The sequence below is a fragment of the Dermochelys coriacea genome, chromosome 2 (genome assembly GCF_009764565.3).
Source record: "Dermochelys coriacea isolate rDerCor1 chromosome 2, rDerCor1.pri.v4, whole genome shotgun sequence".
Classification (NCBI taxonomy): Eukaryota; Metazoa; Chordata; order Testudines; family Dermochelyidae; genus Dermochelys; species Dermochelys coriacea.
Window position 1 is genome coordinate 158,486,334 of NC_050069.1, and position 22,703 is coordinate 158,509,036.

General features: G+C 39.8%; 1 protein-coding gene across 5 annotated transcripts in view; it reads left to right on the forward strand.

Moving 5' to 3' along the window:
- PLEKHG4B (pleckstrin homology and RhoGEF domain containing G4B) overlaps nucleotides 1-22,703 on the forward strand; it is a 168,166-nt gene that overhangs the window by 79,146 nt on the left and 66,317 nt on the right. For all 5 annotated transcript variants that reach the window (XM_043508576.1, XM_038390722.2, XM_038390724.2 and 2 more), the window contains 3 exons: nucleotides 8,431-9,805; nucleotides 15,877-16,080; nucleotides 16,523-16,646. In XM_043508576.1, coding sequence (XP_043364511.1) covers nucleotides 8,620-9,805; nucleotides 15,877-16,080; nucleotides 16,523-16,646 — 1,514 coding nt within the window. In that variant the 5' untranslated portion in view covers nucleotides 8,431-8,619. The remainder of the gene's footprint in view (nucleotides 1-8,430; nucleotides 9,806-15,876; nucleotides 16,081-16,522; nucleotides 16,647-22,703) is intronic.

A 22,703-nucleotide genomic window follows, 5' to 3' on the forward strand; every position in this document is an offset into this window, starting at 1 on the left:
ATTTATATTCTGACAATTGTGTGAAAGAACTCCTGGCGAGGGGAAGGGAGAAATTATTCCTTTCTTGGGGAATGGGGGGCAAAAACACGTAACACCATGAAAGCACAATAGGACGAGGCCATGGTGGGAGGGAAACTGTGAGGTTCCTTTTGTGGAGTCTTCCTCACATGGTACCATTGAGGAGGGCAGGGGTAACCCCCCACCCTGTAGAACCAGACGCTGCATTAACTTAGTAGATTTATGCCGAGATGGTGGGGCTATGCACCTCTAACCTGCAATCTGCCTAGGATCTGTGACATGGGGTGATGGTACCAAGGAGTCAGCTGTCACCACCCTGCTAGTGAGAATGGGGAGCTCCCCTCCATATATAGATCCTCTCAGAAGAATTCATCCTCTCCATCATGTCACTAAAATATTTCTCTTATGGGCTAAATAGTGTCCTATATATGCTAGCATTAGTGACCACTAATAAGGAGTTTAACAGACACTGAATAGAAAGAAGCAAGATTGTGTAGAGTGGGATTATTTTTATTTTATTTTATGTTGTTTTATTTTCAAATAACTTTTCTTGAACCATGCAGAACTTTCCTTATCTGTCAGACAGTACAGTTTGTATAAATTACTTTATTTACAGCTGCTACAGTCCTTAAATCTTTCCTTGCATTCTGTCTGCATGTTTTGACCCTGTCAGTTTTATACTGTATTAGTTAGTCCTAGATGTAGGAAGATTCTGCAGCAGGTGCATTTTTGCTTGAGCTAACATTCCGTCTCGATATTTTGTTCCTGTACTATTGGCTTTTTTTTTTTTTAGTAAGGGGAAGGGAATATGCATATCCTTCACTCTTGTAACTTTATTGCTGGGGGTTTTTAAATGTATTTGCTGTTACTGTGGCATTAGTTGAATAAGTCTTAAATCTAAAAGAATGTTTGAGGCAGTTCGGCATATATGAAAATAAATGGTGATTCCAAATGGCAAGAGTCATTTGTCATTAGAGATATATAGGCAAAGAGAGAGATTGTGCAGAGTGAATAGAAACTGGAGACCAAAATATTCCATTCCTGGCAAGCAAACAGGGTGTTTCAAGCAAGTACCTTGCTCTCCCAATATTTGGAACTTAACTACAAACAATGAATCTTTGTGTAAAGTGAACTTCAGGTTCCTCTCCCATCTCTGCCCATACCCCACCCTTTCCTCAAGATAAAGGTGTCATGGACATATTTCCTGGAGACCCGCCTTGTTTTGGTTACTCTGATATCTCTACATCTTCACCAATTATCTGTGAAATCACAGGTTTATTCTTTTTTTGCTCCTCACACATTCCCAGAAAGGAAAAGCCACTTTTTCATCTATTTCTCTGCTCAGCCTAATAGCATGCAGACATTGTGCAGTGCTCTGCATAGCCGATGAATGAATTGATCAGTGCTTTACTCCCTTTGCAAACTCAGTGTTTAGTTCCAAGAAAACATGTTGATCTATGAGGCTCAGTAGGGAGAACCTCTTAAGGAAACTGGGGAGTGTACCCAACCAGGGGGAAAGAGAGCCACCATGTGGGATGCTCAGCATTCCATGGGACATGGTCAGAAAATCATTAGGTGGGACCTACAGACACAAGTTCAAAGAAGAAGGAGATAAGACCCTATTCCCCAAGGAGGTGGGAAAGAGAGGGTATGCTCCCCCTTTCAGTGCCAAAGCCCCAAATCCTTCCTTCTTCCTTACTCTCTGGTTTTCCTTCTTATTTTTTTTCAATGCCTGATTATATTATTTTAAAACTTCCTGCAAGTTGCTCAAAATCAGAAATAGTTTGATTTCAAGTGCAAAAAAATATAGTTGATATTAGCACAAAGCTTGAAAAATCCAAACCCTTCCCCTAGCAAGGAGAAGAAAATTGTTCCTATAGGTCTTAAGACACGATCAATTTCTGCAAACCTTAAGCTTTCATTGTTATATTTTTTTTTAAAATTTAATTCTTGAGCTCTTATGGCTGTAAAACAAAACCTTCCAAAAGTGACCCAGTGCTGTGCTGTCTTTTCTGCCGAGAAAACTCCCGTACCTCTGCTGCTATTCCTAGCTTTGCCCAAGTGACAGTCTTTTGGGCAGTGATGCTGAAAAGAATCACATCAATTTTAGTGTTACCAACTTCCACAGTTTTATCATGAGTCTTGTGATATTTGATATTTTACTTAAAGCCCCAGCTCCTACAGTCATGTGAGTATGAGACTATCTTGGCTTTCTTTCTGAAGGTAAGTTTCTAGCCCTGATAGTTGCAGACAAAAAGTAGAAAATATTACCCCTAAGTGCTCAAAAATAACCCCCCCCAAATTTATTTAAAATCTTGTAATTTTTGTGGGCTTGTGTTAAGATTTTGAATTTATGGAGTTGGAAATACTGCATTTTCACTCTGCTGCTTTTTGGGGAAACTTCTCGTAGCATCAGAGGCAGGTACTGAAGTTCTTTATAGGGGAGGAAAATCTCAGTAGTGAAAAACCTCCCCCATTGCAACAGTCAGGAAGCTGGAGGAAGGGTTTAATAGTAAAGATATCTCTCCACTCCCCTCACAGCAGCCAGGAGGATGGGAAGTGGGTATAGTAGCAGAGACATCCCACTCACATCCCAGCAGCATCCAAGTCACTGGTTAGAGGAAGAAATGGACATACTTTTTCCCCAGCTGCCTGAAGACTCTGGAAAGGGGAAGTGGGGGAAGAGAAATAACTCCCTTTAAGCTGTCAGAATGAGGGGCTTCAGATTTATCAGACACCTGCAAACAAGGTGTTAGTATGAAAAATAAATTCCCTAAGCAGACTCCAAGGTCAGCAGCCTCCCCCTTCCCTGCAACTGTAGACAGAGTGGGATCTGGACTTCTTACCAGAATGTTACCCGGGATCTCACTGATGCCCCTCCCTCATTTTCCTGTCACCCACCAGCTAGTATGTATCTGGTGCTATTTTAAATACCGGTGTGGGAAATTTGTAGTTTGTGTGCATTGAAAAATGTTTTATTACACATCATGGGCAGTATTGTCCACATTTTGCTTCTCATTGACTGTGAGAATGTCCAGCATAATGGTGACTCTAAATGTTAGGTTAGAAGGGAAGAGTTTACAATTCCTTTATTTTTGCTGCCATTTTTATCCTTCTGGCTTATCTTAAGCTTGCTCCTAATGGCTCTTATCTGCATGTCTGTATGTGGCCTATTGCTGCCCTTTATACTATACCCAAGAGATCTACCTTCTCCTGAAACTATTATCAGTTCTATTAATGTAATTAGGCTGCAAGATACAATGTAACAATAAACTAGTAGCTTATTATAGTGGGAAGAGGCATAATATTGACACCCCTTATCTTAAGAGAGACTATTTAAATTATGTTACGTTTGGTATTTGTACTTGGTTTTGTATTTGTAGTATTTGTGTGTGTGTGTAGAGGCTTGTAGGGGCTTTGTGCTGGGAGAGAAGCTAAGCCCTGATTGGGGGCGGGGCTTTTCTGACTAGGGGTCCTATAAAGGTAGCCAGCCAGTCAGGCAGCAGCACAGACAGCTGCAGTGGCACTGGAGCCAGCAAACAGAGCTCTAAACAGGGGAGTTTGAGTGGGAGTTTGCAAGGGGAGTTTGGCTTGTGGTGCTTGTTTGGGGTTTGCTTTTGCTGGGGGGGTTCTTTTTGGTGTGACTTGTGTTCCCAGATTAACAGGATTTAGGGGGGAAGGCGATGACAGATACGGAGGCAGCTGTGGGAGTGACTCCTGTAGTGGAAGACACATTGAGGATGACTGGATGTGGAAGCTGTGGTATGTACATGATCCTGGAGGGGGGACCTGGTAAGAGTTTTTTTCTGCATGAAATGCCGTCTGATAGAGCTGATGGAGGAAAAGATCCGAGGTTTGGAGATGCAGGTGGAAAGTCTCGTTGAGTTTAGGAAGGGGTTTGAGCAGATGATGGAGCAAAGATATGAGGTATCTGAAGGGAAAAGCTCAGACTTACAGATGGAAGCAGGGCTGGGGAATTCTGAGGGGAGACTGGGTGAGGAAAGTGGTCAGTGGAAGCATGTGACTAAAAGAACCAGGCAGAGGAAAAGACGGGCTAGTGAGGGAGAAATAGAGCTTAGGAACAGGTTTGCAGAGTTGGAAAATGAAGAAGGGGCTCAGCAGGTAGTCGCTGAAGGTGGGAGGGCAAGGAAGAAGAGAAGAGAGGCTAGTCCTATAGGAAAAGGGGAAGAGTCAAGGGAGACCCCACCAAATATGAGCCCCAGGAGGATACAGGATGGGTTGAAGAGGATTATAAGGGAAAATAGGAATGGATAGAACTTGCAGCCAGAGGGAACAGGGGAGAGACTGGAGAATAGCACTGTCACCAGGAAAAGGCAGGTCTATGTGATAGGGGACTCTTTATTGAGAAGAATAGACAGGCCTGTAACTAGAGCTGATCCAGAGAATAGAAGGGTGTGCTGTCTTCCGGGTGCTAAGATACGGGATGTAGACCTGAGGTTGAAAAGGATCCTAAAGGGAGCGGGAAAGAATCCCCTAATTATCCTTCATGTGGGAACAAATGATACGGCTAGATTCTCGCTGGAAAGTATTAAGGGAGACTATGCTAGGCTGGGGAAGATGCTTGAGGAAGTTGAGGCTCAGGTGATCTTTAGTGGGATTCTGCCTGTTCCTAGAGAAGGGCAACAAAGGTGTGACAAGATTATGACTGTCAACAGATGGCTTAGGCAGTGGTGCTATAAGGAGGGCTTTGGGATGTATGGCCACTGGGAGGCATTCACGGACAGAGGACAGTTCTCTCGGGATGGACTTCATCTGAGTAGGGAAGGAAATAGACTTCTAGGATCAAGGCTGGCACAACTGATAAAGAGAGCTTTAAACTAGGAATTTGGGGGAGATGGTTGGGAGATGTCCAGGTAATCTCTACGCCAGATTTTAGCATTGAGAAGGAAGAAGATGAAGTAAGAAAGGATGCCGTGGGTAGGAGAATGTATATAAGGAGCGAGGGCAGCGTGGATACCAGTCTAATAGGTTATACTGGCTGTAGAGTGACTGTGCCTAATAGGGTACAAAATGTGAGCGAGGCCAAACTGCAAAAATTAAGATGTTTGTACGCCAATGCGAGGAGCCTAGGTAACAAAATGGAGGAACTAGAGCTACTGGTGCAGGAAGTGAAACCAGGTATTATAGGGATAACAGAAACATGGTAGAATAGTAGTTATGACTGGACTACAGGTATTGAAGGGTATGTGCTGTTTAGGAAAGACAGAAATAAAGGTAAAGGCGGTGGTGTAGCATTGTATATCAATGATGAAGTAGAATGTAAAGAAATAAGAAGCGATGCAATGGATATGACAGAGTCCGTCTGGTCAAAAATTACATTGGGGAAGATAACTAGTAGAGCCTCTCCTACAATAGTGCTTGGGGTGTGCTATAGACCTCCGGGATCTAATTTGGATATGGATAGAGCCCTTTTTAATGTTTTTAATAAAATAAATACTAATGGAAACTGCGTGATCACCGGAGACTTTAACTTCCCAGATATAGACTGGAGGACCAGTGCTAGTAATAATAATAGGGCTCAGATTTTCCTAGATGCGATAGCTGATGGATTCCTTCATCAAGTAGTTGCTGAACTGACTAGAGAGGATGCCATTTTAGATTTGGTTTTGGTGAGTAGTGAGGACCTCATAGAAGAAATGGTTGTAGGAGATAATCTTGTTTAAGTGATCATGAGCTAATTCAGTTCAAACTGAATGGAAGGATTAACAAAAATAAATCTGCAACTAGGGTTTTTGATTTCAAAAGGGCTGACTTTCAAAAATTAAGGAAATTAGTTAGGGAAGTGGATTGGACTGAAGAATTTATGGATCTAAAGGTAGAGGAGGCCTGGGATTACTTTAAATCAAAGCTGCAGAAGCTATCGGAAGCATGTATCCCAAGAAAGGGGAAAAAATTCATAGGCAGGAGTTGTAGACCAAGCTGGATGAGCAAGCATCTTAGAGAGGTGATTAAGAAGAAGCAGAAAGCATACAGGGAGTGGAAGATGGGAGGGATCAGCAAGGAAAGCTACCTTATTGAGGTCAGAACATGTAGGGATAAAGTGAGACAGGCTAAAAGTCGAGTCGAATTGGACCTTGCAAAGGGAATTAAAACCAATAGTAAAAAGTTCTATAGCCATATAAATAAGAAGAAAACTAAGAAAGAAGAAGTGGGGCCCCTAAACACTGAGGATAGAGTGGAGGTTAAAGATAATCTAGGCATGGCCCAATATCTAAACAAATACTTTGCCTCAGTCTTTAATAAGGCTAAAGAGGATCTTGGGGATAATGGTTGCATGACAAATGGGAAAGAGGATATGGAGGTAGATATTACCATATCTGAGGTAGAAGCGAAATTCAAACAGCTTAATGGGACTAAATCGGGGGCCCCAGATTATCTTCATCCAAGAACATTAAAGAAATTGGCACATGAAATTGCAAGCCCATTGGCAAGAATTTTTAATGAATCTGTAAACTCAGAAGTTGTACCATATGATTGGAGAATTGCTAATATAGTTCCTATTTTTAAGAAAGGGAAAAAAGTGATCTGGGTAACTACAGGCCAGTTAGTTTGACATCTGTAGTATGCAAGGTCCTGGAAAAAATTTTGAAGGAGAAATTAGTTAAGGACATTGAAGTCAATGGTAAATGGGACAAAATACAACATGGTTTTACAAAAGGTAGGTCGTGCCAAACCAACCTGATCTCCTTTTTTGAGAAAGTAACAGCTTTTTTAGACAAAGGAAATGCAGTGGATCTAATTTATCTAGATTTCAGTAAGGCGTTTGATACCGTGCTACATGGGGAATTATTAGTTAAATTGGAAAAGATGGGGATCAATATGAACATCAAAAGGTGGATAAGGAATTGGTTAAAGGGGAGACTGCAACGGGTCCTACGGAATGGCGAACTGTCAGGCTGGAGGGAGGTTACCAGTGGAGTTCCTCAGGGATCGGTTTTGGGACCAATCTTATTTAATCTTTTTATTACTGACCTTGGCACAAAAAGTGGGAGTGTGCTAATAAAGTTTGCAAATGATACAAAGCTGGGAGGTATTGCCAATTCAGAGAAGGATCGGGATATTATACAGGAGGATCTGGATGACCTTGTAAACTGGAGTAATAGTAATAGGATGAATTTTAATAGTGAGAAGTGTAAGGTTATGCATTTAGGGATTAATAACAAGAGTTTTAGTTATAAGTTGGGGACGCATCAATTAGAAGTAACGGAAGAGGAGAAGGACCTTGGAGTATTGGTTGATCATAGGATGACTATGAGCTGCCAATGTGATATGGCTGTGAAAAAAGCTAATGCGGTTTCGGGATGCATCAGGAGAGGCATTTCCAGTAGGGATAAGGAGATTTTAGTACCATTATACAAGGCACTGGTGAGACCTCACCTGGAATACTGTGTGCAGTTCTGGTCTCCCTTGTTTAAAAAGGATGAATTCAAACTGGAGCAGGTACAGAGAAGGGCTACTAGGATGATCCAAGGAATGGAAAACTTGTCTTATGAAAGGAGACTTAAGGAGCTTGGCTTGGTTAGCCTAACTAAAAGAAGGTTGAGAGGAGATATGATTGCTCTCTATAAATATATCAGAGGAATAAATACAGGAGAGAGAGGGAGGAATTATTTAAACTCGGCACCAATGTGGACAAAACAACAAATGGGTATAAAGTGGCCACCAGGAAGTTTAGTCTTGAAATTAGATGAAGTTTTGGAATAGCCTTCCAAGGGAAGCAGTGGGGGCAAAAGATCTATCTGGCTTTAAGTTTCTACTCGATAAGTTTATGGAGGAGATGGTATGATGGGATAATGTGATTTTGGTAATTAATTGATCTTTAAATATTCAGGGTAAATAGGCCTAATCCCCTGAGATGCGATATTAGATGGATGGGATCTGAGTTACCCAGGAAAGAATTTTCTGTAGTATCTGGCTGGTGAATCTTGCCCATATGCTCAGGGTTTAGCTGATTGCCATATTTGGGGTCGGGAAGGAATTTTCCTCCAAGGCAGATTGGAAGAGGCCCTGCAGGTTTTTCGCCTTCCTCTGTAGCATGGGGCATGGGTGACTTGAGGGAGGCTTCTCTGCTCCTTGAAGTCTTTAAACCACGATTTGAGGACTTCAATAGTTCAGACATAGGTGAGGTTTTTCGTAGGAGTCGGTGGATGAGATTCTGTGGCCTGCGTTGTGCAGGAGGTCAGATTAGATGATCAGAATGGTCCCTTCTGACCTTAGTATCTATGAATCTATGTTATACAAACCTTTTATAGCCCTGTCTAATTGCATGGAGCTCAATGATGGAGTAGTCAGTGCAGAATTTGACCCCACTGTTTTATATTTGTAACGAAATGCTGTCGTCCAAGATAAAGATTTTTTTCTCAGACATTTTGCTTTCTCTTTTCCTTGCAGGCTAAATACACTGGTCTTATTTTCTACCATGAAGGCTGGCCACTGTGCATCCATGAAAAAGTGGTAGTGCAGTTAGCATCTCTTCACAGAGTCCGTCTGAAACCAGGCGATTTCTACTTACAAATTCTTCCGGCTGGGAAGCAGTCAGCAAAACTAGTTTTAAAATGCCTCTCCCGACATGGACAAGGAATGGAAGAAGTTATTGTACCTGAAACCGTGTATGGATGTGTTTTTACAGCAGAATTTTTGGAAAATGTAAATTGTGAAAGGGAGAGTGTTCCCTTGCAAAGCTGCTTACTTACCACTGGCCCAGCTGTATATAGAACACCTTGGAAGAATATAGTGAATCCTATTTTTGTCCCTACAGCTGAAACAATTCTGCATAATTATTCCAGTAGCCCTCTCCTCGACCGGTTAATCAGCAATAATACTGATGTGAAAACAATGACACAGACCATGGAGAGCAATAGTTCACATGACAGTTCCACTTCCAATGATACTGGCTCTACAGTCATAGAAGCAACACTTACCGATAATCATGGAAATCAAGGGAGTGAAGTGTATAGTCCAGTTCATACTGCAGAAAGTAGGGCAGAATTAGAATTCCCTGGAACCCCAGCTGAGGAGAGCAAAGGAGAGTACGTAAATCTCAGCACGTTGACTAAGGACTGCCCCAGCATGATGGAGAGGGCTTTACCACAGGCCACTGAGCCTGAAATGACACCTGAAGTATTAAAAGGTAGAGCGTTATCTCCCATAATGGAGAAAAAGAACAGCATCAAAAGTATAACTTTCAGCACAGATTTGAGCAGCCCTTGTCCAAGAAGACGACAACTCAGGGATTCTTCATATTTTGAGACAAGGCGCTTGTTTAGAAAGTCATACATGGAAGCTTTGCAAAACCCAATGAATCTTGGTTCCAGCTCAGAGGAATCAATTGCAGAAGAGGAGTCTTCAGACCAGACAGTAGACTCATGTGAAGTGAATGATGACTTGAGAATCTCTGAGAGCAAATCTTGTGAGAAACAGATTGAGAAGGAAGATTCTCTTGCTGATAGACTTGCACCAAAGGAGGAAACAAGAGAGGTCATAAGGCCTGAAGATTGTTCACAGGCCTCAGAAAAACTGCTTGTACCTCATGAAACTTTCTCAATAGCAGATTGCAGGGCTGGACCGAGAAGGTCTCGGTCTTTAGATAGGTCACATAAGAGTTCGCGTTGTAAGGATCATAGTCCAAGGTTGTTCTCAGATAGTTCAGCAAGTACAAACCCTAAAAAGCTCTTAAATGGACATGCGTTAAGACTGGGGAAGTTGGACTCCAACGGTCATTTATTCATTACAGTGAAAAGCAACAAATGCAACAAAGAGGTTGAAGGTAAAAACCAAACTACAACATGGATTTTATTTTTTTTAAAATCTTTAGCTTGCCTGCATCAACATATATAAACTTTGTACATAAAATTACTTTTTTTTCTGCTTTCTGAGCTCAGATTTAAAGCACAAACAGTAGTGACATCATCAATGTTTTATTATTTCACATCTATTTTACTACTGTTTTAATACTTTAAGTAAATTTATTTTATTTCCATTGCTTTAAGATATGCTTTTCAGAATGCTTTGTATAGTCTGCTGTCAAAAAAATTGATCAGAGATCAACAAAAAACCTTCTTGAAACACATATGAAATTCTGCTCTCAATTAATCCCATGTAATGTCTTTGGAGTCAATTGGCATTTTACAGACATTATCAAAAACATAGATGCTGGGCATGTAGTGAAGGTCTGGAATTTCTCCTCTATACTTTGTATTTATACATTAAAAACAACTCAAGTTACTTTCCATGTGGTTTGGATCAGTACAAAAAAAATCAACTACCTTTAAATGCAAATTGTCAATGGAGAATTGTCAATGACCCCCAGGGAGCGGCCTTTGTGTTTCCCTGTCCTGACCCCTAGGGGCTGCTATTTTCACTCCGCCGCCCCCTATTGCCCCAGGATTCGAGGCGAGAGGGGGTCCGCACCCTGCCTGCCTGTCTTGGTGGGAGAAGTAAGTGTTAAATAGCTGTGAAATGCAGTCCTGAGAACACCATGAATATCACCGTTCTAATGAAACAGTCATTATCCCGAAGTAACCTTTGCCCTCCAAAATTAAGTTATCTAAGCCCGTTTTTCAAATAAGGGAAAGTGTGTGGCTAGTTATAACAAACATGATATTGAAGTACAAATAGTGTGCAATGTATTTTTAATGGTTGTTGATAGACTTTTACAAGATTGCTTCTACGTAATTTAATGGCATTTAAACAACAGAGAAACTTCATAAATGTGTGGTCTTTTCTCATCTGCAGCATTTCTTTGTTCTTATATTTCAGGTAATGTACTTATCGCAGTATCAACTCTACCTTCAAACATGAATCAAGCCACAATAAAAAATATGAAAATGTCAGACAGTAGGCCAGAACATGCCATAAGTTTTAAGTAAAAATTCCTATTGACTTCAGTGTGGAGTTCTGCTTAAAAAATTGTCATGTTATGGTCAACTGATTTTAAGATTGGCAGCATAGGTGACCGAGGTCACAGATTCAGCTTCTGGGAGTTAGAGTTTTCTTTTTTCCTCATTTAGAGTTCAAAGGTTATGCTTGCAAGTCTAAGGGAAATGCAGAAGTTGTAATTTATTTATTTATTTGGAAATGGATGGGTCATTTCTAAGACAAGAATCCTCTTTAAATATTTTTTTTGCTCAGTGGGGAGCAAGACAGTGGGGTTTTGTAGTATATAATTTTTATTAGCATATTGAGCTATGCACTGGGGTGTTTTTGGAAAAGTGTTTCTGGACAGAGATTTCTTCTCTCCCCCCCCCCCCTTCCAGTTTGTATGGTGACAAATCTCAGGTGATTTCACAGCTTCCCAACAGGGCATTTGCCATTAGTGATTGCCAGATTCTGTTAATCTACTGATGTTGTTTTATTCTGTATTGACATGGGTTAGCACCTAAGATAATGTGGGATAATGTCTTGAAAATTTGGAGCACAAGTACTGAAACTGGGAACACCCTGCTATATTGTTTTTATAGTCTTTAAGTGATAAGGCTGCTGGGTTTCACCAGTCGTTCTTTCAGTGAACAATTTGATTTAATTAATATCCAAAATCTCAGAGGGGTAGCCGTGTTAGTCTGTATCCATAAAAACAAAAAAAACAACGAGGAGTCTGGTGGCACCTTAAAGACTAACAGACTAATCTGTTAGTCTTTAAAGTGCCACTGGACTCCTCGTTTTTGACAAAATCTGTATTCATGGGGACGTATATCAATGGTATCAGAGCTAGGATTAATGGCTCACACTAGGATATAGAGTCATGTTTTGTAAAAACTGACAATGGTATCAAAAAGCCAAATCTTGACCTAACTTTACATTGTTGTAAGGGGCATGCAAGCCTCTGATGGCATCATAAACTGGCTCTACATCATGTTGCTTTATCCTCTGAGTGCTAGCGCCTAGTTTAGATGGGAGACCACAAAGCTGCATGACAGGTAGAGATGGGGAGATCATGCTCCAGGGCTGTAGCAAAACTTGTGTAGCTCCAGCAGCATAGGGAGTAGGTTTAGGATGGGTCTCTTCCATCTTATCTTCCATTTAGTTTGGGAAGTTCCATGGGAGATTTTTTGCTACTTTCTATCTTAGTTGCTAATGGGGAGGAGAGTTTATCTTTGACCTGGTGGCCTTGTCTTCATTCTCTGGCTGAACAGAGCTGTCCTCATGAAGCATGGCTCATCCACTCTGTTTGTCAATCAGGTGGAATAGTCTCTGCTCCCCCAGGATAAGAGGGTAGGACTGCCTTCCCTTGCATTTTTCCCTGGCCTGCTGTTCCAATTGCTATACATGGGCAGTTGGTGAAGTGGAGTTACACTTTCTGCCTTGGGAAGGGCAGTCTCTTAAGTCTGACTCCCTCAGGGTTTGCGTTTGTCCCCATGGCTGTGGAACCTAGGTGGGGCAGCAGAGATCCTGAAGACTTCTTAGCACAGATGCAAAGATAGAGAGAGATTTAAAACTTTCTTAGCAAAGTGATTGTAATATGTTTTATGGGAAGAGAAGATTTCTACCTCCTCTCCATCAGTTGAAAGAAGGAATAGACCAGCAACAGCAGATAATGTACTTTCAACCAGTTACATCCCAGAAAGCATTGAAATGATGCCATTATAAACCTAAATTCCATGCCTTGCTTTCAGATTAGTGGTTCCTCTGAAAACGCAAGGCCCAATCCTGCAAGGTACTGCACACCCTCAGCTGACGGTGCACCTGGTGAGAGTTTAGAGGGTTCAAGCACCTTGCATATTTTTCAGCTACGATGCATCCTTGGCATTAATATCCCTGCCAAATCCTGCAGAGAGCATTGCAGCCGTCTGCCAGTCCCAATGTCTCAGAACATTTCCAGATAAATAAATAAATAAATAAATAAATGGAGCCAGTCCTTCAGCTGTTGTAAATCCATGTGGCTGCATTGATGTTAACAGGGCTAGGATGATTTATACCAGCTGAGCAACTGTCCAACTTGTATAGTTGTGTTGATTTGCCTAAAGCCATTTTCTGATTTATTTTTGTTTAGTAACAATAACAATTATGTATTGCAGGGATAATTTTCAAGGTCACGTGAAGTACATTGGCAAAGTCAAGGAACAAAACCCAAGTTTCCAAATTCCCAGTCCCATGCCCTAGCCACAGTTCTTCCTCTTCTTTGCAGTTGATTAGGTGCCTTGCCACAGCTTCAGTTTGGCATTGAGTCAACTCCACTGCCATTTTTTGCTTCTTTGTGACAAAAATGTTATTCCATAATTAACTCAGTGTTGCTTATTGAGCAACACCAGCATAAAATACTGATTTTTTTATCTATAATCATTTAGTAATATAAAGTGTCATGGGAGGATGTCAAGTGTATTTTTATAGCTTTTAACTCCTGTTTTTTCTCTCTGTTGCTGGTAATAGTCTTTCAGATGTTTGAAAATAGCCATTTTCCAGCTGAATTTTCCTTTTCTATTTAGCAAACTCTGATCTCTCCCTGTTTCTTGTGCAGCACTCAAAGGTACAGCAACTGTGGGATGTAGACATCTCTGAAATGTGGGATGTCAGCCAAGGAATTTTTCTTCCATCTTTCTTTCCTCTTCTTTCCCTTCTGTCTGTGTATTTGTGTATATTTATTTACACATAAAATATGCATCATCGGGGTGGATCTCCTGCCTACTAAACTGGAAGAAGTTAATCCGATCCAGTGTCTCCTTACTATCTAATGTAATCTATTTATTTATATGCCTCCCCCCCGTCACTGTAGTGTATTACTTCAGCTGCTGAGGTGCAAAGCAAGTGGGGTGTGTCAACCCAATATGGCTGTAAGTCTCCCTCCTCCTGCTTGCTCCCTGTTGCTATTAAAGACTGTAAAATGGAAAGGGGCATGTTTAGGTGGAAAATGGCAGCCAAACTAGGCTGACAAGACAAACCTCAGCTTGCCTGCAAGTGATCCCAGCCTCAGTGCAGGCTGGGCACCCTCAAAAGAAAGAAGTAATTGGTTGATCCTGGCCACTTCCATTGGCTTTTCTTTATGGAGCCACATAAAGGAATGATGAATTAAGGGAATAACTTACTTTGTTAGACCACTTTTCAAATGTTTAATGTTATCTGTTGAGAGGTTATAGGAACTACATTTATGTGTGTGCGAGAAGCTTGGTGATTGAGATTCTTTAGCCACAGAGAGCCAGAAAAAGCAAGATGCTCTGGACCATTTCAGTTGGGGTTCATTTAAAAATATTTGCTCTGGGAAGTCTGTAAAAATTTTCTTTAAAAATGTCATGGAAAATGCAGTTAATTGTTCCCTGAAGGATTAATATTTCAGGGGCTTTAGACCTGCTTTGTTTAAAAAAAAAATCTGAATGCAGGCTTGGCTATGGACTTGCTATCACTGCTTCTATAATATTAACAATAATTTATAATTATATAAAGAACGACCATATTCAGTGCCAGGGCTATGAACTGCCAAGCCTAGAGGTTTCGGGGCTCAGCCCTGGCAAACCCTGGCACAAATTAAGCCCTGATCATATTTGAAGACATAAGCACAACATAGCAGAGTTGAGATTGAAATTTCCAGACCTCTCGGTGCTTTGTTTTGCAAACTTAATATGACATTAATCCCAGAGTTTTTCATTCAGTTTAATATGCAAGCTTTAGCATAGGCAGATTTGGTAGCTACGCCTATAGTTAAGGGTCACCAATTTAAAACCCTGTTTCTGGTTGCTTATAACATTGCCAAATTGTAACTGTTTGGGCTGAAATTTCCCATGGTGGGTTTCTGCCTCAGGCTGATTTTTTTTCCAGATGTTTCAGCTAAAGCAGTTTCACTATTTCCAAGAACAAATAGGCAAAATATACTGTTTTGTCCATATTCATTAACAAAATTATTATAACATTGTATATATAAAATAATATAACAAGCTGTAGCACCTCCATGTATCGAAGCAGTGACTTGAAATTTAGTAGAGGTGGGCACCATCATGTCAGTGATGTGCCTTTTGCCATCTCTGTGAAATTTTGCTCCAAATTAGCCGAACTATAAACCTCTGAAAATCTCAGTTCTCACATGCTCAGTGCAAGTTTATTACATGCTAGCAGCATTATTCTTTGATTATTCCATCCTTATTGAGCATGCTCAGTCCCCATACATCTCCTACTCAATTTGAATGCTCATGCGACATCCCACAGAGCCTGTACGCTCCAGCCAAGGGACTTTCCCTGCAATTGCTTCTCATGACTGCCAGGGGCCACTAGTGCTGGGCACAAGGGTTGAGAGCAGGGAGATTGCCTCCTGTTGGCTCTCCAGTGAGAAGGAGGAACAGCCTGACTTGAATGTCGGGGGGTGAAGAGGATAGCTGGGGGGCTGGAGCTGTGGTGGGTGTGGGGACAGGGACTGGAACTGGGCGTGAGGAATAAGAGCAGAAGGGGAACAGACCTAGGAGCCTGGGGAGGATAGGAACAGACTGGAGCCAGGAACAAGCTGGGGGAGGAGCAGAAGGATTCTTGTGCACTGAGAGTAGCAGGGTCCTGTGGAGAAAATACTCTGATGAAGTGGGCTTTAGCCCATGAAAGCTTATGCTCAAATAAATGTGTTAATCTCTAAGGTGCCACAAGTACGCCATTCTTTTTGCTCATATAATTAGACTGAATCATGCATTTGCACAGGTCCGATGGGCAACCTTCATTCTGGAATTTCCTGACTTCTGAGAGCTTTACAACTGTAATGTTCTTTTAATTTATTTTTAATGTAATCTATATATGGTTTCTGTTCTATTTATATATGCTAATATATAAATATATGCTAATTTTTACATGTTGATAGGAAGCTACCTAAAGAGCAATTTTCAAATACACAGAAAAATAAAAATTTTAACCAGTTGTCTTTCATTTGGCCAGATTTTCTGCAGCACTCAACAGTAATAGACTCAAGAAACAGTTTCCAGGGTGAGCATAGCACAATTACAAATGCATCTCCTGAGCTATTCCATTGTGAGAGTGAGCTGCTGTCTACAAATGCTGGAGACCTTTGCCACAGATTACCAAACCAATTACTTGAAATCAACCAGGAATTACTGCAGTCTGGAGTCATTTCTTTATGTGGTATGTAATGACAGATAACAATGTTGCTGATGATAAATGAAACATAAACACACACATGCATAGTATAATATACATAGATCTCTTAAAGATAGCCAAGATAAATTGATTGCCATAGAAAAAGTTATTTTTAGAAGATATATGGGTCAGATGGTATAAACTGACAACTCCATTCAATGGAGCCAAGCCAGTTTATACCAGCAAGAGATCTTGCCCATCAAAATCACCAGTAGGAACTTAAATAGTAGGAATGATCTTCACACTGATTAAGAAATTTTGTGATCACAATCAGTATAATAAGGTAAATGCAGGGGATGGAAAATCACTACTATTTTCACTTTTAAGATTTTCTGCATTGTCATTTTCCAGACACACACACTTCTAAATCGCTCGTTCTCAGTCATGCTTCTTCAATGGCTTTTCTTTGTGCGTTTTATTTGGTTAGGAAGCCGAGACCGGGGTGGCAGAGCAGTGGTGCAAGTCTGCACAAGAAATACCATCTGGTCAAGTGAACATTCCACAAGTACAGAGCTTGCTCGTCTTCTGATGTATTTCTATAGCATTCCCAGGTATGAAGAGAGCTGGGCTGGTCATTTTTCAAGTGACACAGATGTTGCGATCACAGAGGGATTACTATAGAGCAGTAACAGCCGGTTCTTAATTAAGGCCCCAGTCCCGCAATTTACAATGCCCTGGTGGGCTGCTGTACTCACGTAGAGCCCCACTGAAGTTGTGTGGGTCTCTGCAAGCATCACAGACCTGTGCATTGTAAATTGCAGAATCAGGGCTTAAGTTTGCAACCAGGTTCCATTATAAACTGTCATTTTTAGCTACTCAAAGATTTTGGCTAGGAAAGTTGGTTTGGATGAAAATTGCCGGCTTTACTTGGCTGTGCTTCTGCTGCTGTTTGTTTTATTGCCATTAAATAACTGTCGTTATTTGACGTGTAGTTTGTCTAATGTACCGTTGCGTCCTTCTGGCTCAAAAATAGCTTCTTACTATCCTATCAAATATCTGCATATTTAAATATCCTTAAAATCCTTGCAGAAAGCTGTATTTGAACAAAATTATATTTTTGAACAAAATTAACTACTTAGGTGTCTAATTGTGATGGCTAGTGTGTTTGAACAGTTTGCCCTCTGGTGGCTGGTTGCAAATTAGGCACATCAGACTGGTTCTTTCATAGTGCACTGTGATATTTTATATTGGTTTTCTTTCAGCTCAGGTACTAGAGGCTCGTGTATTTGGATCTAAATGTTTGAAGATCTAGTCCAGTCTTGTGTGGTTAATCTAGTAATGATGATGATTCTGTTTGCAGCAATGGTTTTCATTCCGCCAAAGTACACAGTTGTTTTATTCACCAAAGTACAACAATGATGATGATTTTGAGTTGAGGGTCCTTAAAAATTACCCTACTATGGACAAACTCCAGAAGCAGCTCGCTAGTTAAGGTTGTAGCCAAGTTTCCGTTCTAGTCCCTATATTCACTCCCTTTATAGCTTTTTCACACGAGGAGAGTTTTGGGGATTTAATTTCAGGGTACGTAGAAATTATTTAAGTTTGAAGGGTATTTGTCAAGCCATTAATTGATGACAGAGGCTTAAAAGTGCACTTTTAAAAATTTTACACAAAATACCTGCGTTTTGAAGTCCCTCTAGGTAAAAACAGCTTGACTGTAAAATTTCAGACTTTACATATAATAAAATACAATTAAAATCTAGGACTTAACACTATTTAAAATAACTTTTTAAAAGACTTATTTACAAAAATTGTTTTGTATAGTGATACGCACGTTATAAAGTCCACGTGGCCTATGGGATATTGAATAAAGGAAAGGGACCCCTGTGTATCACCCCTCCACTTCACAGGACAGGGAACCTGAGGAACTGATGGCATTTCAAAGCTTTCCCATTAGTAAGAAATGTCTCATAAGTTGTGCAAGGCAGTACGAGGTCAGGGCACCTAGTAATCCTGATCCTGAGATTTCCTAAGCCTTCAGTTAGAAGGAGAGGATCAGGAACCAGGAATATTGTGCAACTCTTCAGTCTTGAAGGTGAGGGAGAGGCAGTGGAGTGGTGAGGGGAGCCAAATACCTGAAGAGCTCTGAGATCTGTGGCCTATGTGTGTTCAATGATGTAGATGAAGATGGACATATGGTCTTTATCTGGAAAGTATCTGTATCTGACTCAACAATGGGAGGGTGAATAGGGAAGGTATAATGAGATTTTTCATTCTGTAAAGAAAGGGTGGGTGGGGTACATTTGTCTTTTGTGCCATTGGAAAGGGGGTTATTTCTGGACTGTATATGGAGATTAATATGTGATAGGTTGTCATCCCTTGATCATTGTGGGTAGGTAGGATGTGGAAGGATCAAGTCTCTGCTCTATATAGCAAGAGAAAAAGGCAAAATATTGGGGTCTCTAGGTAATAACAGGCAATTGAACTGAGGATGGTGTGCAATTGGTTCTGTTATCTGTATTTTGTGAGATTTCACAGTTTATATGTGAAATGCACACAGTGTAAGGGGATATGAGTTTAGAAAGGTTTCTGGTGAATAGGTTGAGGCTGTGTGCTGATTATGTAGCAGTGTTACATTTCTTTGTCGAATATGCAGTGTGATATTTTATTTTTGCACTTATTTTTTAAGAGATTTTATGCACTGAGAGTGTATTTGAATATCTTTGTTACTTCTTTTCAATGTTCCCTTAAGTTAAAGTTAACAAAAAAAATTCTGTTAATACTTGTTAGCTTTGGATGTTTTGATAAGTTTCAAAACTTGTCAGTAAAACAAATACATTTTGTTAGAATAAACTGGAAATCATGTCTGTTGTTGAAATTAGTTGAGTTCTTCTGTGTCACATAAATTTAACAATGCCATTTTCACTGTTGGGAATGGCAGAGCATCAAAATGCTTGGAGGGTCAGCCCAGTTTGGATAGACATTCAAAAGGATGGTGCTAAACAATTTTTTGTTTTTATTAATGAAAAGTTCCCTTGTATGCAATTAGGCCCTGCTTCAATAAAGCACATAAGTGCATGTATAACTTTAGGCATGCATCCGATGAAGTGAGCTGTAGCTCACGAAAGCTTATCTCAAATAAATTTGTTAGTCTCTAAAGTGCCACAAGTACTCCTTTTCTTTTTAAGCATGTTGTTAAGTCTCATTGACTTCAAGTTACAAATGTGCTTAAGTGCTATAGAGAACAGGAATGCTTTCCTAAATCTGGGCCTTAGAAATTGTATCTATATGTATTAGAATATATATAGCTCTTGGCAGTGAAAAATGTATTAGAACTGGAATGTATAGGTTGATTCCCTGCCTGGAATAAATGTATAGGATAATATCCCCATCCACGGAAATGAGGAGTTACAATTCGGGAACCCTATAGTACTTATTCTTTGCATTTACCTTTGCTTATTACTCATTCAATTTCTTTTTGGTGTTCCCTGTTGTTTTCTATAAATAGGAAAAGGTCTCTAAATTTCTGTCCTCAATTTTGTATGCACAAATCATGTAGATAAAAAGTGATTTGCTATGTGTTTATGAAACTGTGCATATATTTTACAGAGATCAGGGTCAGACTGCTTTGCAAATTTGACCCTTCATGTGTAACACTGATTACATTTATTTTGCAAAAAGAATGCAGGGTGCAATCCTGTACCAGGAAACATTTCAATGACTTCTGCAGTTATTTGTGGAGTGTGTTTCCTGCAGCTGCTTTCAGTATTTCTATAATTTGACTACTTTAATCTTTGATATCACAGATCTACAGTTTGACCTTTGGATATTTTCGTTGGTTTTAATAAGAATAGTTATAAAGGGTTTTTTTTCTGATTTTCTTTAGTTTTTGTTTGGTATCTTCGGGTATTGTGGTCTACTCAGTGTATGTGCACTGGGTATAGAATGTATACTTCAGTGTGGATAATAGCCCATTAGGCTACTCTTGCTGCTCAGGCTACATATTTCTCCCTTTTTAATTTCTTGCTCTCCTCTGCTAGTGGGAACCAGGCAGGTCTCCTGTGAAACTAGTGTCAGTGCCACTCCAATGGTCAGGTAACAGGGATGTTCAGTGATGCAACAGACTCCTTTTGAAGACTGTCCCCTAGAGCAGTGGTCTAAATGGACACGGATCAGGAGTTCATCTGTCACCTCTAAACTCAGATATCTCCAAACTGTAAAATATTGGAAATCACCCAAAAGTCCCAAGGGAAGATGTGCACTGATTTCAGTAGTGTTCCAAAGCAAAAGGGGAAAATGAGGTACTTGGCATTTTTCATTATATTACCTACTTTCATCACAAATTTGAGAATTAAGTTCTTTGGACGGTGCTCTCAGACTCTGTCCTGTTATATATTGTAAAATATGAATGCTGTTCCTAGTACTGTGAAGCCAGAGTTTTCATGTAAATTCAATCATCTTTATATCTCTGAATTTGAATGAGTTCACAAAGTATGAGGAAACATGGGATATCAAAACATGAGGAAAACTGCAGACTTCATTATCCTTAGGAAAAAAAAATAAGACCATGAGGGTTTTTAGGGGTATGTCTACACTGCACCTGGAAGCGAGCCTCCCAGCCTAAGCCATAGATTTGTGGAGGTGGTGCTCATGCTAGTGTGCTAAAAATAACTGTGTAGACAGTGCTTTGACATTGCAATTCGGGCTGGAGCTTGGGCTCTTAAGCCTGGGGGCCAGGAGGTGGGGCCTTGAGAGCTCAAGCCACAATGTCAAAGCACCATCTACACAGCTATTTTTAGAGCACTAGCATAAGTTTGTTACTCAGGCTGGGAGGCTCAGTCCCAGATGTAGTGCAGACATAGCCGATAGAGTTCACATATTATTTAAAGGGATGCGAGCCAATTCCTGTACACTACAGATAGTGAGTTTCATATATGAAAATCTCATAAAGTAGGTGGTTTTTTTCTATTCCATTTTCATCAGAAAGCATATTTTAGTCAATAGCAGCTGTAGAATCCAAGTGAATAAAGGTTTAAATTGGGTAGGAAATCTGATGCTGTTAGGTACAAATTACTGTTGTGACATTTGTAGATTTTACAAAAGGAACTTAAATAAATAAGGCTCCTGCTTTCCATAATGGGGAATAACCTCTGGAATGGACAAGCAGAACTTACTGAATTGTCTCTTTCACTTTCCTCTGTGCAGAATTGCAAAACATAAGATGTATTTTTCATTACATTAACACAGTACAGCGCATGAGGAACACATTTACAATATTTCCTCAAATTTGTATCAATTGAGAAATCATGTTGGCTCAGATCGTTTGCTCCCATAAAAACCCATAAAAAGAGGGATTGTTTGGGGGGGTTCCCAAGCCTGGCAGATCCCAGGAGATCCCAGCTGAACTCACTAACACCACAAGTGGGACTACTCGAAGGTGTGAAGTTACTCATGTGTAAGCATTCGCAGGATTGGAGCACTAATTCTATCATAGTCAGTGTAACTGATTTTAAAAAATCACTTAAAAATTCAACATTTTGAAGTGGTTTTTTGTTTTACAGGTTCAAATGGATCCATTTTTTCATTATTTTTTCAATTTGTTTTCTAAAATTGTTTAATTAAATTTTCACTGAAAATGTAATAAAAATGTTTGTCACAAACCTGGTTTTCAGTGAATGAAAAATGTGATGGTTTTGTTTTTAAAAAATTGACCAAAAAGTAATGAAAAAATATTGTGAAAAATGAAAATAAAGAAATCAAGTTTTTCCAAAAAAAAAAAAAAAAAAAAGGGAGTACTTGTGGCACCTTAGAGACTAACAAATTTATTAGAGCATAAGCTTTCGTGAGCTACAGCTCACTTCATTGGCTGTAGCTCACGAAAGCTTATGCTCTAATAAATTTGTTAGTCTCTAAGGTGCCACAAGTACTCCTTTTCTTTTTGCGAATACAGACTAACAGGGCTGCTACTCTGAAACCAAGTTTTTCAGTAAATCTTTTATATTTAAAAAAGACCATTTTTCAACGAAAAAATTATTAGAATAATTTCAGAGAGCTCTTATAATTGTGATACCATTTTTAATATGGGAAAACAGATGAAATTGTATCTAAGTTTATAAGTAATGGACCAAATTTTAAGTCTGCTTCCTCTGCGCATGCACACATGTGTAGAATAGAGTGTGCAAATTCAAACGGTACTGTAACTTATAGAGAACTTTGTGTACAGTTTTATTTGCACAACAAAAACCGAGGATGATTGAAAATTGGCCGGATATATAAAATGTTGCCAATTCTCCTATCTTGTAGATCTTGTTCTGTGCCTTTATACATACTAATAAACATAGTAAAGGTGCTTTTAAAAGTACTATTTAAATAGTGAGAATTTTGAAGTTTCCAAAAGTTAATATAAAATAAAAAAACCTACGTGTCTTGAATTAAACATCAAAGCATTCCAAATATAAAATATAATCCTGTGATATATTTGTCTTTCTGCCCAATGTTGGAAAAAATAGTTTTGCTCAAAATACTTTTAAAAGAATTCCCCATGAATTAGTAGATACATGACTGTCATAACTCAGGTATTGGGGGATGTTGACATTTTTTGTATAGTTCTAAAAATACAGTGCTACTGACCAGTGGCCTTCACACAACTTCCACAAGTGTATCAAGGG